Genomic DNA, 18,513 nt, shown 5'->3' on the forward strand with positions numbered 1-18,513 from the left:
AAATATGAACATTTTGTCAGTAAAAAAAAAAAAAAAAGGCAAGAAATACAAGGAGAGACTACTATGGGTTGTCAGGAAAAATAAATAACTCTTTCAGACAAGGATAGAGTGTTTATTTTAGACTAAAAGTGCATCATAAGCCACACCTGCAACTGAACCGTTCCTGTGAATAGTGAAAACAATTACTTTGTTACATCCAGCTGTAGAAAGTATGAAGCAATAAACTGAAATCACAACAACATGAAAGGACACTTGTCAAAATGGCCAACATGAAAATGAGGAGTGAAAGACTAACATTGTTGGGAAGGAATCTGATGGGAGGGTAGGAATGTTTGCTTTGGAGTAAGAATTAAGGCTCTCAGATTAAGCAACTTGAAGTGCAATTAGTGAAAAAACCCAATTTGTAAATAGCCTGTCAGGCTGATAAGCTAAACAAGTGTTAAGCAAGGAAATACTGTCAGTTGAAGTCAAAGTTGGACAAGTTGGTGCAGACAGACATATGACCACCTGATGGCTGCAAGGAAAGGCATAAAACTGTAGAGCCAGTGGTGGTGGCTCTACATTAAACTGTAGAGCCACCACCACTGTTAATCCCCATAACAATCTACATCTACTCTGGAACAGAAAGCCTCACCTCCTTCTGAGAATGAAAATTCATTATAAACTCCAAAATCCCCATCAGTCTAAAAATAGATTTCTACTTCCTTACCTTCTTCCCCATTGCACTGTTTGTATCATGATCTATCCTACAATTTGCAACATTATATATAGCCTCAGACCCCTTTATCACAAAGCCCTATATCTATGTAAGCTCCCACAGCAAAATGCAGCACAGTGATATGAACTGAGAATAAGAAGAAACACTTTTGATGAAAAAGATGAGACACCATTTGCAAAGAACTGAACAGCTAGAAAAGTAATAGTCTGTTAAAAGAGAAAGGTGCTAATATGCAATGTGGAATGAAGAGGCTACAAGATTGACAGCTGTAATCAAAACAATGCAAAGAGGTCCGGCTGTGGAAAGAAGAAATTTATACATGTGAAAAGACAGAAGGTCTTTTCCATTCCAAAATTCATCTAATTAGGAACTCAGTATACTTTAAAAGAATGGAAGAGTATGCAATGCCTCTCTGTTAAAAACTATTGTAATAAAAAAAACTAGTATGGAGCATCTTCCCAGTCACAGCCTGTCACCTGCATGCAAACTGCTGTGTTCCATTAAAAAACATTTCCTAAAACCAAAGCAGAACAAACCTCAAACATCTGAGCATTGAGGACAGGAGGAAAAAAAACATTTTTATAGCACTAAAGAAAATCTCTGAAGCTTCATTATGGTACTAGGATAGGTGAAAAATGGCTTGATTCTAGAAGCCATAATCCTGTCATGGCATCAAATGCCAAATTACTAAGTGCACTAAACAAACTGACACTTTTTAAAATCTTTGTTTTTTAAAAAGGGCCTTGATTTTTTGTTCTATTCCTCTCTGTTATCATGACTGGTCAAGTGGAGGCTTGCCAGGGACTGTCCCACAGAGCTGTGTTACTGGTTTCTATCCAGTTCCCAAGTGACACTGTTGTTCCGTGCTTGGCACGGCAGGCACTGAATCTCCATAAAAAATTGTTCTGATATCAGAGACACAGGACTATAGTTCTGTTCAGAGAGTTTGCTGGTCACAGCGAGTGGGCAGATGAAGGATGCTTTTATTTACACACAAAAATCTTTGTCTTGACCAAGAACAAAGGGAAAGGATCTACAGAGAAAGACCATGACAATTTAACGAGGATTTGTTCCTTCGAGGGGACAAAGCTGGGGCTGACAGCCAGTGCCGGTATTACACCATTACAGCAGTTTATATGGTACCTCTTTTGGAAATAAACTGTGAGTATTTGCTCACCACACCACCAAAACCACCTGTTTTACACTCACAGAATGAATTTTATTAAAACATCAGGAAGAAACGGAAGAAAGCAAAAGAGGGAAAAAAAATATTGCCATTTAAATAATTTTGAACAATGAAGAAAATACACAAGAAAAAACTGCTATCACTCAGCATTTTTATTTACATACAGATACAAATGAATAAAAAGGCAGAGTTTCTTCTTCAAGACTGCTAACCTGCCATTACACAGGGAGGGAAACTGGTTTCCACTCAACTGCTTATGCTATCACATGTACATGAGGATGGAAGTTCATTTTTGCTTCCCTCATGCTCTGCAAGCCACACAGAGACAGGGAAAGAGAAAAAAAGCTTGGATGACAACAGAGTACTCAGAATAGACTAGCCCTAAGCTTATCCCTGAGTCACACTGTGCAAATTGCATCACTCTCTGCTCTACTTGTATATTGACATTACTGAAGACTGAGAGAACTCAAAAATAGCCATTTGCTCCCCATAAAGAAGCTGCTGGATAACTGTTCATTCATCTATGTTGCTGCTCTCCATGCTGATTGCACTCTTGGCTTTCAATGAGAGAATCAGAACTGCAAACACCCAAGACTTCAGTACACCATGGTTTTACACAGTGATCAAATGATGTAGTCTTATCTTTCTCTCCTTTCAAAATACTACCACTAGGCTTTATTTATTGGACTGAGACTGAGCCCAAGTTCTCAGAACTAACAACAATCTTAGTTCTATTTAAGATTAGTTCATAGATCAGAGTCTTTTTCTGGAAAATAAGCCCATTGTTATATACTATAGCTTCATAAATTAACTCAAACCCAGGATAGCTGTAAAATGTATAGCAGCATCTCCATTTCACAACTTCCTGACTTACTTGGAAGTATTTCAGAAAAAGATCATGCAATTAAAAATGCTGGCAGCAGAACCATCTCTAACAATAGCTAGGGTAATTAAGGCTTGGGAAGAAAAGAAGAAGCACATGGACATATGAGTCTCTAGTTACATTTATGAACTATGGAGTCTAACGACTACATATGAAAGATGGTATTATCTCTCCTAATTATACGATGCTAAGCTTAATTATCTGAAGACTTATCTGGGTGTACTTAGTGGCCCCAAAACCTTTAGCATTTCCCCTAAAAAGTCAAACGTGCCCATCTGTTTCTGAGCTACTCAGCAAACAGAATCAAGGTATTAATTTTAAACCAGTGTTTTGAACACAGCTATAATAGAATAGATCCCTTATCTTTCCCGTGAGGAAGGTCTGTGTGAGCGGGGAACTAAAAATACTCCTTTATATATATGTGTGTGCACATATAACTACCAATGTCAAACTGCACAGATTCAAAACCTTGCACTACCTCCAAAACATGACATATTTACCTCTTTTCACTGATGCATTCATTTCATAGTTTAAACTTACTATTTCAACTGCACAGAACTACCCTTGTGAAAATTATTGGGACAGAGAGGGGGCAAGATGTATAGGAAATTCCTCAAATGCTACAGCACCTCAGTATCTGTTAGGATTCCATTCAAACTAGTCATATGAAGCCTTAGGGGAGCTGGCATGCAGTCAGATTTAGTTATGATGGTTTGTCATTCAATAAATCCATCAGTATTAAAATAATCTTTGAAGTGACTTGCAAAGATGTCTATTAGTGTATGTCAGTTATTAAGCAATTTTTCTATTGATATTGGATCAGAAAAAATACTGTCTCTTGTAGAACAACACATGAGGGTGACAAAACAGTTGGAGCAAAAATCAGACTCATTAATAACAAGTCTATAATCACACCATAAAATAAACAGTTTCAAACAAAGAACATGCCTGGCTGTTAATCTCTTAAATATTAAATACCCAGCATTCATTAATAATTTGAATAAAACAAAATAATGGACAATAGTAGCATTTAATTGTCAGGTCATAAAACAACTTCAATTCACTGCAAACTCCAAAGACAAACTAATTCTGAGGACAGTCTCTTATATCAATTCCATAGATCCAAATTCAGTATGAACTTCAGGATCCTAAAATATGAACAACACATAGCTTGTGGGAAATAACATAAAAAAAAAGTAAACAAAATTAAGATTTAAATGTGCCACTCCTTTTTAAAATGAAGAACATGGAAGTAGACAGTACCACCCACATTTCTCCTGTCTCAGCCATCACTTCATACAATTATCCCACAAACTTACTGGATTTTGTTTTAGAATAACTACCTTCTTTGGAAGGTGCCTTTCTGATAGTCCTAAAAATTTAGTAACTTTTTTCTTTCTATTTCCAGTCCCCAGTTTACTTGCAGCAAATGAAATCTACCCTTCCTTCAGGCAGTAGCACACAAGTGTGGTCTTGATTACAATCAAACTAACATGTCACAGCTTCCAGTATTTTCAGTAAATAGTTCATTCAGGCCTAAAATCTTGTTCCTGCTTGCTGGAGTTAAAAGTTCAACTCAATGACTGCAACAGATGTCTACCCACATCCTTAAAAAGACAACTGACTTGCCTGGTGCGGTCAGGGAAGTCTACAGATGCCTGACACAACATTGGAACCTTAAATATGCAAGAGCCTGCATTCCCTATTCAGGGCAAATGACTTCTATACAGATTTCACAACAGAAGGTATTTGTAAAAGTAAAGATGAGGAAAATAATAGAGCTGCTTGAAGAGCATCTTGTGGACAAAACACCTCTAATACTGTTTCTCATACCTCCAATTTTTTTTCTATTTTATACCTCCAATTTTATCTTCCCAATGATTTTAAAAACAGAGAAAATGTAGCAATTCATTGAACACAGGGGAAAAAATGCTAAAGCTTACAGCCACTGTCAAAGGTTTAGAAGGCTATGGCCTTGGCTAACATTATAAATAAATTTCCATGATGCTTTTGACTCTCATCATAATTTTCAGATCTACAGAAATTCATACACACACACATGCTTAAATATATTCTCATATGTTCAGATGTATAAACACAATGTTGCCACTTTTACACCATTTTACTAAGTAACACAAAGCATAGTTACATCATTTAATATATCCAAATGTAACAGATTTTACATGCAACAACTGCAGCCAGCCATGACAAGGCTGAGCTTGCACTGCAGGAAAGTACACTTGTTCCTGGTGAAGATGGATGGTTACATCTTATAGGCCAACTTGTTTGATTTTATGACCAGGATATCTCTCTACTCTTCCCAGAGGCAACCTTAAAAAGTTGTTCTCCCAGTTCCCAAAAGACACACTCATCAAGTTCCAATATCAATGCTTTACTCACCAATGCTGCTCAGAGAACTGCTGCTTTCTGAGTCAGAAGGCATTATGGACAGCACACTGTAAGTGGACCCTAGAATCAGGAAAATAAAAATAGTATTAACTTTTTCTCCCCTTTTCCTCTCTGCAAAAAAAGCTATGATTCATTTCCTTGATACTGTAGATGCCAAATAAATTAACTAAAAATACTAAAATTATTCAAATTACTAAATCAGAGAGAAGACACATCACTGACACAAAAATCTAACAGGCAAAGCATAACCTGTAAATGAACACTTCACTGAGCACTTTTTGTGGTAGAACACCATTTTGGATAACATGGCAAAAACGAGTTCAGCAAAATATTAAGTACATCAGTTATTTCAGACAGACTGAAAACACAGAGTTTCAAGTCTATTACAGAAGATTAGGAGTGATACTTGTGACAACAGTAGCAATCTCTTTTGGTTTCTCCTGTCTTTACATGTACCAACTCCTAATTCATGGTGTAATTACTTGGTATTCTTCTTCTCAAACTTCATTCAGACTTAAAAATTTCATTTAATTTGTAAATAAAATTTGCTTGCATCCATTTGCAACTTTCAGTATCTGGTCTTAAGAGCAAGGACCCACAAAGCAGCAAGTTTACTCATGTATTACTAAATCAACAGACAGAGAAGCCCTTTATTTTAGCTATTTTAGAAGTATGCCAGATTTTATTTACCAGAAGAACAGGTCCTACTTCAAAACATTAACCAAACAGCTCCACCATCCCTCACAGACAGAATAAACACACCATGGTAGAAAGAAAGGCAATGATTATGTACAAAAGCCATTAAATCTAGGCTATTTTCAGCACTTGCCAGGATGAGAGAGCTGTGCTCACAACAGCCAAGCCCTAAGGCTGCTTCAAAAAATTCAGGAGCTCCCTTTGCTAGAGTCCCTCCTTCTTATATTTCAATATTTCTCTCTTATAGTTTCTTTGAAATGAAGAAATAAAAACTGAGAAGAAGCAGGAATAACTGCATGGAATAGACTGAAGGAAGGATAGGCTAGAAAATAAAAAAGAAATTAGTTTTTGTTCATCTCCTCTGCTTCTTACTAGAGAAGAGCATGACATCTGTAACTACATGTAACTATGATGTTAGATGAATGAAAGCCAAGATTTGATAAAATAATTTTACAAACACAAGTAATAATGGAAAAATCAATTCAAAAAAGAAAAAAATTGAAAATAAGCAAGAAATTGCATCTTGAAGTAGACTGTTTAAACTGAAAAATCTCTATGAAGAATGATTTAAAATATATTTGGTACAATAATTCTATTCAATTGTACGGGACCTAATTTTTTTGTTTTGTTCAAATTCTTAAACAAAATACAATAAGTACATCACTGACACACTGGCTTCAGAAAAAGTCTGCTGCACCTTTTTGCTTCTATTTCAGACATTTTCAAATAATAGCAATTTAAGCTGTATTCCTATTTATTTAAAGCTTATTAAAAGCTAAATAATTTCCACATTAGTTATACTTAACCTCCTTGCATATTCTAAACTCATATGCCTTGCAGTATTTCTTGCAGTCTGGACCTAACTGACTAGAATCACAAGCTGAAAAAAACAAATCAATATATTAAACAGAGTAGGACATCTTTATGATAGACCACATGTACTGAGATTGTATCAAAACCGTGTGGGACTCAAGCACAACGAAATCTTGTACCAGGAAGTGATATTTAATTATGCTCAGCAATTGAAGGCAAAATCGCCCAGTTCCTCTAAAAGATTACACAGGAGTTCCACACCTAAAGAAACTTGTAGCAATTATTAGCTGCTTTTGCTTTTAAGAGAGAAGAATTAAAAGACTCAAAAATCTCATCATCTTAACTGATCTTCATTTCACTTATCTTCAAGAAACTAATCCTCTCTGTCTTCTTGTCCAGCATTACAAGCCAGAGACGGGACTTAAGATGAGTTAAGTTCTGCTCTCTGGAATGGACAGAAAGGTTTTGTGAAGCTGACTTCATGAATGGAGATATATGACTCTCCAAAGCCATGTTCTTAAAACATTAGCTCGTATTTGTAGACACAAGTTCCGGTATGCATGGCATGCTATCAAGAAAACCGACAATTGTGAAGAGGGGAGGAATCATCTGACCCGTTCATAATTCCTCACTTACAATAACAACAACAACAATCTAGTCACATTGTCTGGTTTTGTTTTGTTTTTAAGTTACACAGGGTACAAGTTCACTATCTGTAACAAGTGCCACCTTTGTCATCAGAAGCATTAGTATTAGTAAGCATCAGAAACAACAACCAGGTCCCTACACAGCTGTCACAATATTAAAATTCATCTTGAGGTACTGTCCTGACATACATCTTTGTATTAAATCCAGGCTAAAGTGGCATTGCACTTGGCATATTTTGCTTGATCAAGCTAGCAATATATCATTGGTACCTGCAAATGCTTCAAGCAGTATTTCCCCACTCATTAGAATGCCTCCTTACATAAATGAAAACACTCAAAATCATCCCAACAACAATTTAGATACAGGTTTAAAAAAAAATAATAATAATAAAAGAAAAAGGCACACGTCAGTTTCTACAACCAAAGGCACTAGAACACCCTGATTATTTGTAAGCTGCACAGCCATGGTATTCTAATTAACTTGTTGAAAATTCACCTTCCCCCAAAAGAATTTTCCACTTTATTTCCTGTTCTTACTGTTTTCTGACTGTCCATCTTGTCAAATTGCACCAAAAGAAAAGAAAATCTGAACATTAAACCCATTAAGAAGACAAACACTTTTTTAGATAAAGGTTGAAAGTGCTTCACACCTAGTTCACAGGCATTTCATCACACTTTTCCAAATAGTTCACTTTAATATTTTTCTGTTAGTATTCACTTTGCATACTGAAATCCCCCAGTGGTAAAACTTGCTACATTTGATTTCAATTCACTGATTTATAATAATTGCTGACATGTTCCTAAAGTTTAAGACCACACTTGCAATGACAGGATTCTGAGAAACACAGTAGAACCTATACCCACTTAAAAATAGAAATAAGAAAAAACTCTAAACCCAACAACTACATCAAAAAGAAAACCCCAAGAAGCACAAGCAAACCAAAACCCAAGCATATCTTCTACAGATTCACATGGCGAGGGAAAATACATGACCATCCTGTCCTGACATGGCAGACTTGCTTTCTCTTTTACTTATCCAGACATGAGCTTTGGATCAGCTCCTGGCTGTATTAAACAGCTTTGGCAGAGCATAGGGATTTAGAAACTGCTACACTATATACTTGAGAACCTTAAGAATCTAATTTCCTTCTATTTTCAACAACTAGAGCAAGTCAAATTTCTTTAAGTTATTACTGTCTTTATTAATCAGATTACAGGAAGGCCACTTGAGAACTCACAGATTCAGGAAAGGAACTTGTTGTTTAAGTGTGGAAGCCACCTCCAGGGACAACAAAGAAGTGTGTTCCAGTTTGCCTTCATCTTTCACACAACAGCCACACAGAAGGAGTGATATGTATTTTACTTGACAAGAAGGAAAATGATGGTGGAAACAGGGAAAAAAAAAAAAAAAAACCAGAAAGAAAAAACCTAAAGAAGAGTTACACATCCTGAGAAGACTGCAATTGTCTAACCCAGAAATATCCTCATCAGGAGTATCAAATCAAGACTGGTGGAATTAAACCAATCATACAAAATGAAAACAGAACTTTTCTCTCTTCTAACTTCTGAATTGTGAAACACCATGTAACACTGGACATCACCTGTTCTTAAAGGAGAAACTACAAAAAGCCAAGCCAGCTGTCTCCAAATAATGTCTCCAAAACAAGCTTGAACTTGGTACCTTCTTTAAGAAAGTAGTACAAAGGATCAAGTATGATATCTGAATGACTTGTGAGAAAAAATACAGTGTTCAGATTAAGAGAACTAAGCTGTCAACTGGCAGCACTACACAGAAACTTCTCATCCTCCTCCTCACAAATACGCAGGCTCTGCTCACAGCTCTAAAGCACAGCGTATCCCAGGGGACTGCAGTGGCCAAAGAAGGGACAGGGATTCACCGTGGCAAAATTCATTGCACATATACCTTCAATCCTCTAATTATTCCCTTCCCCCCTTATCTTACAACTCGACTCAAAGAAGGCTATTTCATCTTGCAAGCTTCATTATATGAACTAAACTGTGTCACAACAGCTCCTCTCTCCGACAAACACCCTCAGCACAGGGCCAAAGAGACCAGTATAGTGAACCTGCTTCAGTGTGTGAAAAACAAGGGGGTTTATTCAAGGAGCATGAGCTGTTTTATCTCGCATGATGGGGAGTGCTCAGATCTTGGCTGCACAGCTCTGGGTAGGTCATCCATCTTTAGGGATGGCATTTACATCTGCAGTATGGTTGACTCCTAAATTAGGCACAATTTCTAACCAGGAACACTTAAGTTAATGTAGGACTGAGACTGGAAGGAGCCTTTGCCCACACAAATTTCTTTTGCTACTTCTCTGTGTTTAAGGATAATGTTAAACAACCCTCCACGCTCCTCAGCTACAAATTGTTAATTGAATTCTGCTCCTCCTCCCACCTCCCTTTGCAGTGCAGTGACTGCCAGCTGATTCAACTTATTGTCAGCAAATGATTTTTCTGACGGAAATCCAACGCACCGGATGAGAGGGCAGCACAACAAACATTGCTTTATCCACATCTCCATGCACCAAACCAAACAGACATTGGCAGAACTCCCACGTGCTGGGGGAGCAGTTGTTTGATTACAACTGGAAACAACCCAAAATTCAATGTTCCCTTTGCCTTTACAAAAACAAAACTGCCCAAGGAGCTCAAGACTACAAGGATCTGCCCTGCTCTGTGTCTGAAGCTATTCTTTCCATGGCAGCCTGTGCACCCAGGTTTGTCACAAACCACAGGACATGGTCACTGCTTGCAAGCTGTGTGAAATTCAGACACTAAATTCTGATCTCATACAAAACCTTCAATGGAGTATTTGCTTCCACCTGTGTCACACTTATTTCAGATGTTTCACAGCCATTTACCCAGAAGGATATGAGCAACTCCAAGAACAAAGGTACAAACTTAGCAGTAAAGGTCAAACAGAAGTAGATGCTATTTCACCAAAAGTTAGCTATTTCTTCCTTGTCTGCTTTCAGGCACAGCTTTGTTATTTATTCTGTATATCTATTTTTAGGACACCATGAAAACTAAATGAACATGAAATGGCTTTTTAAATAATTAAGCAGCTAAAACTCCACATTTTTTTTATTTCCCAAATAGCTTGGTCTGTAACAGTTTTACAGAAGTGGTGAGGCTCAAAAAGCTTATTTTCCTTTTCAATAGAAAAAACTTTTTATAACAAGGTATTAATGAGATATTTAGATATTAATATTAAAAGAGCTGTTTGGGAAAACATAGCTGCTTTACTGTTTAAGTCAATCTGGAATTTTAAGTGATTACAAATACACTCTTGTTAAGGACAGAACACTTCACACATGAAAAAGGACTGAGGCACCTTTCTCTGAAACATTTAGTAAAAATGAACCTAAAGTCAGATTTAAGTAATAATCATGATTTAATATGACAATTTATGTTAAGGCCTAGATTCAAAAAGTTGCCAGAAGCCAGAGACATCCATAAAGATGCCCTGAATTCAGTTCCTAGCTGTCAGTCAGTACAGCATCAGATCTTCAGCTATAAAAAACAATGCTAGACAAATATCTGTAAAATTGTTATTTTCTTAGCAACATCTGAACAAGAGAAATATTTACGTCTATAGGCTTATGCACAAAAGGCAGAGAAAAGAGTAACTGATTATGAATTCTTCAACATCAGTATTTAGTGCAGATGGGAAAAATTTGAATTTAAAATCAAGTTTTAGTAAAAATGCAGTGCAGGTACATGAAGCAAATTATCTTATACTTGAGCTTGTGGATTGCACATGAGCTGATTATTATCAATGCAGCAGCGCTGTCTTCTGTTCTAAAACATGATGTGGCACTACAACTATCTTATCAAACAACTACAAATTTCTTATTAATTATTTTAATTTTTGTTTTTAACACAGATGCTTTAACAATTCCTATTAATATATTCTGTGGAATCCATTCCACTTGACTGGTAAAAAGGCAAAGGCATCCATTTTTTCTTCCTTCTAGCTATCAGGAACATTTCAGTTGTCTGCTGGATCATGTATGATAAACCTTGCTGGATTATGTATGATATGCTGGATTATCTATGATAGCATCTCCTGATACTATCTACCTTTTTAAACTCATTAAGTACAATACAATCTTATAATACTATCTATTTTCTCTGAATATCCTGATTTTTATAACCCTAGCACACTGACATGGGCCAACTGACAGTGGCCCATGTCAGTGTGCTAGGGTTATAAAACTATATAGTTCTAACAGTGTTCTTGTTAGAACACTGACTTTGTTCTAACAAGAGCCAGAACAAAGTAGATGGAATGCTCTTCTCAGAAAGCAGCCCACTACTACTGAAGAACCAAACCAGCAACTGACTGAAGAAGTTACTTACACAATACCTCCTCATATGAGCCTGATGTTTCTAGTCTGGAATCCTCATTTTGCTACAAGTTACAAACCAGTTCACATCCTCTGCTCTTAGGACTGCAAGAGACCTATCAACACAACCAGTCAAACTTGGACTACGTGGGAGTCACTACTAAATGTGCCTCCTCTGAAATTACGAGTCATGTTGGGAGATTTGACTTTTCCAACCCATGCATCTCTCAAAAGAGTGGTTCATGTTACTTGTGTGACATCTGGCATAATTCTCAAGAAGCTTCCTTGCAACCTTGAAAGGAGATGCATACTCCCCAGCTAAGCCCTAAAAAAAATGAATTCTCTCTATATAGCTCTTCATAGCATACTTCAATACTCAAGCCTTACTCAGAAAAACACAAGGGGAAAAAAATGTCCCCAGATGGTTCCATTAAGCTATGTTACAGAAGGGTTTTAAACTCAACTTTGTTGTGTTGTTACAATGGAAAAAACTATACACACTTTCATACAGAAGAGCACTTAGATCCAAGCTTCGTCTGTCTCTGTTTATAGCAGTTTTTACTTAAAATGCTAAGAGAAAAGATATATCTAAGCTAAACAATTTGATTTGAATCTTCTTGTCACCTTGGCAAGTTAATTTTATTCCTTGACACTCAATTTCATTTAAGATAGCACAAGTAAAGAAGAACAAAAACCACAGCTTTTTCCCCTCCCAGTGCTGTAGATAAGGAAATCCTACTGCCAGTAGTAATTCCATATTAAACACAGACACATTTATTCTGTAGGCATAGAGTACAAAACTCTGCTCAGTAAGAGAGGTCAGTCCTTGTCACCTAGAGACTTCAGGCCCAAGTCCTTTTCAGGACATCTGCAGTTACAGGAAGGTCATCAGAACTGTGTGAAGCTACTTGCACACACCAAGTACCACAGACAAAGGAAAAGTCAAATCCATGGCCAAGTGACCAAGACCCTTCTCAAAACCCAGACAGATTGGAGCAATCATTCTGTGTGCCTCCATACAGGATCTTCCCAGAAATCTATCAGTTTTCACAAAGCTAATAGCTTCACCAGACAACTCTTCCAAGTTCCAAGCACAGCTGTGACCTCAGAAGGGGCAGAGAAAGTAACAACATCAATTAAGAATATATTTGATCCACAGACTGTATTTTTTCCAAAGACAAACACACAGATATAAAAAAGAAACTACACCTATACTCTCATTCAAACAACACAACGAAGTACGTCCTTAATTGCTCTGCTGTACTGAGTGATTATTACAGGAGTCTATTACCTATGAACTATTTACAAAAATAGCTTGTTGCAGAAATCCCCAGGCATGAACTTCATGCCTCTTCTGGTTACAGCTGCACCACCCACAAGAACTGCCCATCCCTCACCAGAGGTAACCTTTGGCTGTGATGGGGCAGTGACAGCCCGATAACCTCAGCCACTGGTCGTGTGTGAGCAGATCTCTCCCTGACACACACATGGAATACACAGAAAAACAGTGCTTAAGCTTCCTAAAGGCAAAAGTAACACATGTAACTAAATAGAACTAAAAGCCATCTTCCTCCAAGTAACAGAGTGCTCATGCATACAAATGCTCACTCTACCTAGGAGCTGAGACTGCTGGAAAAATAGAAACTCATCTGGAAGCAATTATAGCTCCAACTCCTGCTTTTTGCCTCTTCTCTGGAGGACACCAGTGCTGCTACTTTTCCTTCTCTCTCAGTCATGGCAGGACAAGGAGGAGACCATGTTCCCAGCCTCTGCTGTGGCTTGATAGAGTGGGGAGGCAGCCACACAGTGCTTTTCACCGTCAAAGGAGTTTCCTTGCTTATACACAGATGTTCCTAGTGGCTTCTTAACAACAAGACCCTGTATGGAGACTAAAACCATTTGAGTATCTAGAGAGGATGTTTCCTACATAGCAAAGGTATCAACATACTAAATTGGCCTTTGAGCTTTTTTGTAGTTATTTTGGGAGAAACGCAACTGCTGCAAGTGTAGCAAGTCACCTAGTGCCTAATGACTTAGTTAGGACCTTTTAAACCAACAGGTCTGGGTTACCAAGCAATCAGTTACTGTGTGTGTACACAGCAATAGGTGGGAACTTGAGGCCCTAGTGAGAGGCAGGCAGATCTTACTAAGGGGAGGATTTCTAGAACCCAAATTTTCACTGTAAGAGCAACTTTAAGGGCGCAGGGGGGAAAGGGGTGGCAATGCCTGCAATATAGGCAGCCAAATGCTATTGGCTCTATCAATTCTGGAAAAAGTTTTAAAGCTTAACAGTGTACTGATAAAAGCCTGAAATCACACTCTGACAGGAAGCAATAGCATTAGCATTACTTGACACCACACACTAAGCTATATGGAGTGCAGCTGACTTCCTTGGGGTCTGTGGAAGAGACACAGGCTAAAAATTCAGCACATGCACTTGATGTCCAGCATGCTACTCCAAATGCAAGTATAATACCCTAGTCCACTAAGACAGAAGTGACAAAAGAAAAGAAGAAAGAAAGAAAACAAGACTACAACACAGAAGAAGTAGAACACGGCGTATTGGACAGCAGAAGTCAGAGCTGTTGAGGGGAGAAAGAGTGGCCTCTCACCCAAGAGAGGTGACTAAGACAATAAACAAGTCAAGGCTTGTCATGACTGGGAAGTCACCTGCCTGAAAGAAAGGTCTGGTTTCTCCTTAACCATCTCGCATCTTCATTTTGGAGCAGAGGAGCAAATAAAGAGGCTACCTCCCCATCAGCACCACTTGTCAGGCATGAAGATGGAGTGGGGACAGTTTTAACATTCAGGTTCACCTACTGATGACAGCACAAACATGCCCTCAAATATGCCAGGTGGTTGGGCATAGCAAACTGCAACACTGTGCAACCTCTTCATTTAACCAAATAAACACCCACATTTCATTGATTCCACATCAGTAACAGAAGAGCCAGTAAATGTTCTGTCTCCAAAGGTAGCCTTGAGCAAGCTTTGCTGTGCAGGCTTCATGGCTGGCTTGGACACTTCTCTTCTACCGCCTTTCATTACATCTTTTTTCCTTGAACAGATTCTGCAGATATTGGAGGTTTTCCTAAAGGAGATGGCATCAATAAAACTAGCTGCCATCAGGATCAAGTGTTCCATTGTGCTTCCCATTTCAGCAATAGCTATGAGAATAGTGATGTTAAGAGTGCAGAGGACAGAAAAAAACATGAGAATGTTAGTGGGTTTAAGGAAAAAAAGGTAAACATTCATTGCATCCAGTGTTTTCCTCACATACAGCTTCCAGCATGAAACACTGACATACAGTTAAGCACTAACTAAACTATAATCAAAACCAAGTCCTATAAACTAAGAAAAAGCTTCCCTCTAAAAAACCCCTCCTAAAGCCTGAAGTGGGATGAATTACAGTGCTACTGCACCCACAAACACCAAATATTTGAAAGACATTACAACGAAGACCAAATTCAACTACTCTGTAACATGAGAAACTGCTTAGGAAATAAGGACGACACAGGTTCAGAACCATCACCATTTATCACAGTATTAAATCTCTCATCATGAACTACAGCCATCTTTGTTAGAGCAACTCTTCTCTACAAGACATTTTCACCACTTTTTTCTTTATCCTCTCATAGTACCGCTGCTGTTACAGAGATATTCTTATTCTACATTGCCATTACATAAACAAGAATATTCAAGACATTTAAATTACAAACAAGTGGATTACATTCAATGACAATTTTCCCAAATCCCAAATCCTTATGTTGCTGCATGATTTTACTGTTAAGAATACAAAGTAGTAAAAAAAAAAAAAAAAAGGAAGTCTAATTGTGTAAACAGAAGTATGTGAAAGCAAACAGGCGACTGGAGCTCAGCTCAACAGTTTCATCTTTCCTAGGAGTGCTATAAACCACAAATTACTCATGGGAATATTCAGCCCTACATCTTCTCTCTGCTTGGATAATATCTTCCAAAAATCGACATTTTGAGTACATTAGAAGATATGTAAAAAACAACTATGAATATTAATTTGGATCCATTAGAAAGCAGTTCACATTTCAAAATCCACACTGCAACAAATCTCAAAAGGGTTTTAATTTGTACAAAAGCATATAACTATCTCTTTCTTTCACAAATAACATCACAGGAAAACTTCAAAGAAAATTTAAATTCTTCAACTAAAAAGAGGATTGATAGCATGTAGCTCTTTAAATCATTGCTTTCCCTTCCCTGCTACCCTTTACCCTGATGGGAAAACAAATCCTGCAACTTTTCACTTAAGGGCTAAATTTGCTTTTTAATTAAAGATGCTTGTGCTGATTCTGTTTTATTTAAAATGCAGAGATCCTCCAAAAATGCTTAATAAATCATTACTTTAAAAAAAAGTACAGAATTAAGATAATTGAAATAAGTGAGGGGAAAGAAATCAAGCCACTAAAGAGATCCTGAAGGTAAAAAAAAAAAAAAATAAAAAAAAAATCAACCAAACAAAAAAGCTAAACACCCAGCAACTTGTTCCCAACTAGAGGAAACATTTATGACTTCACAGACTTTCACAGAGGCTCAGACTTTTTTTGATCAAGAGCAAAAGTCAGATTACCTACATGCTGCTACTATCTTCAGTATGAGGACAATGGGATGAACCAGAAAGATTTAATCCCATGAGCACTCTTATTTTTTGGCATGTTCTCTGTATGTATCCAGTTACATCTCCTGACAGGTGAGACTTGGAGGTTGGTCATATTTATTTATTTTTCAGCTTCATAAAGCATGCTTCTCTCCATTCTCTGGACAGATTACCAGAGGGAAGAATCTCAATGCACAAATGTATATTGTTTGAGAAAACAAATAAAACCCAACCAACCCTATTCATCCACCCAAACAGAGCTCCTGTCTCAGCCCCCTGCACTATTAACAACTCCAAGCATCAGAGTTCTATAATACAATAGGCAATACAACAAAGTTGTTACCGTCAGGTAGGCTAATAGAGAAAAAAAAAACCAAACAAAACAAAACCAAGGAGCTGATCAATATTTGCAACTACCCAAGATGCACCATGCAGAAACACCCTCCCAGGAATACAAAGAACTTTACAATTTAAAATTGAGCTCAGTTTGTATATAAGATCATCTAGAACCTGTTCATTCTACATTAAGAAGTTGGCCCATCAAAAAGCACAACTGGAAGTGCTCATTGGTGACACCATCAGACAGCAACTATCATACATAAAGAGAAGCCATCAGGAAAGTTTTGAAAAACTGAACCCTGAATATCTGAGCTACCATGGCCCTTTGAAGAGATGAGCAACAACCCTTTACTAAAAGTCTGCATCAGGGAAGTATGTTGTTCTGAACAAGTCAGAACAAGCCCTGCCTGGTTACAGAACTTACCTCCTTCCTGCTACTGTCAGGCTGAACCCCTGTAATCATCCCTAGAAGTGCAAATACTAACCATGACTATTAATCACTTGACATTTAGGCACAGCAGACCAGCATCATCTGGTTTTCAAGGCAGGATGATTCTAGTCACAACTTAAGTGTTTTTAAAATGTCACCTCCCCGGTTCCTCAGCTCGAGCAAAAAAGGACAAGTATTTGCACAGATTAAATGATCATTCACTGATTCATGCCTGCCTGGCAAGTAGTGCTCCCTGGGCAGAACTCATCAGAAACAAAGTGCTGGCAGATTGGGAATTGAGATGCTTTGTCACACACAGAAACACAACTGCACATTTATCACCTACACAAAGTAAGAGCAGATACAAATAAAAGCAATATACAGCAAATAAATAGCAGTGACAATGGACAGCTAAGGAGATCACAAGACACAATGATTCAAAGAAATTGTGGAGATAAACATTCAAATTGAAAGACTATACACAAAACAACCATTATGTTTTACTGGCACATCTCATGAGGGACTAGAATTTGCTTTGTGTTTTCAAAATAGAGTGGATCTTACAAAGCATCCCCCTTCTACTGGATGGGAAAAAAAACCCCCAACTACTAGAATCAATAGAAACAGGGTAAGGAAATCCACACTGCACCAGCAAAGTTATTCTTGGTCCATGAGGGCAATGGAAAGCAACAAACACACAAGATGCTCCCCCTAGTAGTACAAGTCAGAGCCCTAAGGAACCTGCTGACTCCTGTACTAAACAGATCTCTCCTATCTTTTTATCATCATCTTTCACAGCTTTCTGAGACACTCTTCAGATCTTCATACTGAAGCCAACCTCTATAAATTTTCCTACTTTTAATTTTTTGTTTGTCTTAGCATGAAAAAGATTAAAAATTTGATTATTGTGGGGAGAGGGAGCTCTTATGATTTGTATTTTTGGGGAAGAGAATGAGAAGCTGTATTCTGAAAGCAAAGAGACCAACATTTACAGGGCCAGAAACACCTTAGCACGACCTTGGCTCCAAACACACATATGATAATCTTTCAAAACACACATCACCTCATCAACATCCCTGTCTCCTACCTAGATATCTAGTATTCTATTTTCAAAACCAGAAATCAAGTCTATCTCTTATACTTTTCAAGAAATGAGGTAAGGAAAACACTTGCATACTTTTGGTTTGGCTTTTTTTTTTTAATATAGAATACTGTACCTGAAGGATGTATGTTCATTAAGCAGAAAAAAACTGAAGTCTTAATTGGCAACAAGAGGTGTACAAACACAGGTGGATTGCATATTTAATTCAATTTACCAAGGTGGGCTTTCTGTGTTATGAGTTAAACAAACAGCTGTCACTTGGAACAAATGACAACAATTTTCTGTTGCAA

At 37.6% G+C, this 18,513-nt stretch overlaps 1 protein-coding gene across 3 annotated transcripts in view; it reads right to left on the reverse strand.

Moving 5' to 3' along the window:
• Positions 1-18,513, reverse strand: part of DLG5 (discs large MAGUK scaffold protein 5) — a 97,673-nt gene that overhangs the window by 56,152 nt on the left and 23,008 nt on the right. For all 3 annotated transcript variants that reach the window (XM_059477146.1, XM_059477145.1, XM_059477147.1), the window contains one exon: positions 5,188-5,256. In XM_059477146.1, coding sequence (XP_059333129.1) covers positions 5,188-5,256 — 69 coding nt within the window. The remainder of the gene's footprint in view (positions 1-5,187; positions 5,257-18,513) is intronic.

Source organism: Ammospiza nelsoni, chromosome 8 (genome assembly GCF_027579445.1).
Source record: "Ammospiza nelsoni isolate bAmmNel1 chromosome 8, bAmmNel1.pri, whole genome shotgun sequence".
NCBI classification, from domain to species: domain Eukaryota; kingdom Metazoa; phylum Chordata; class Aves; order Passeriformes; family Passerellidae; genus Ammospiza; species Ammospiza nelsoni.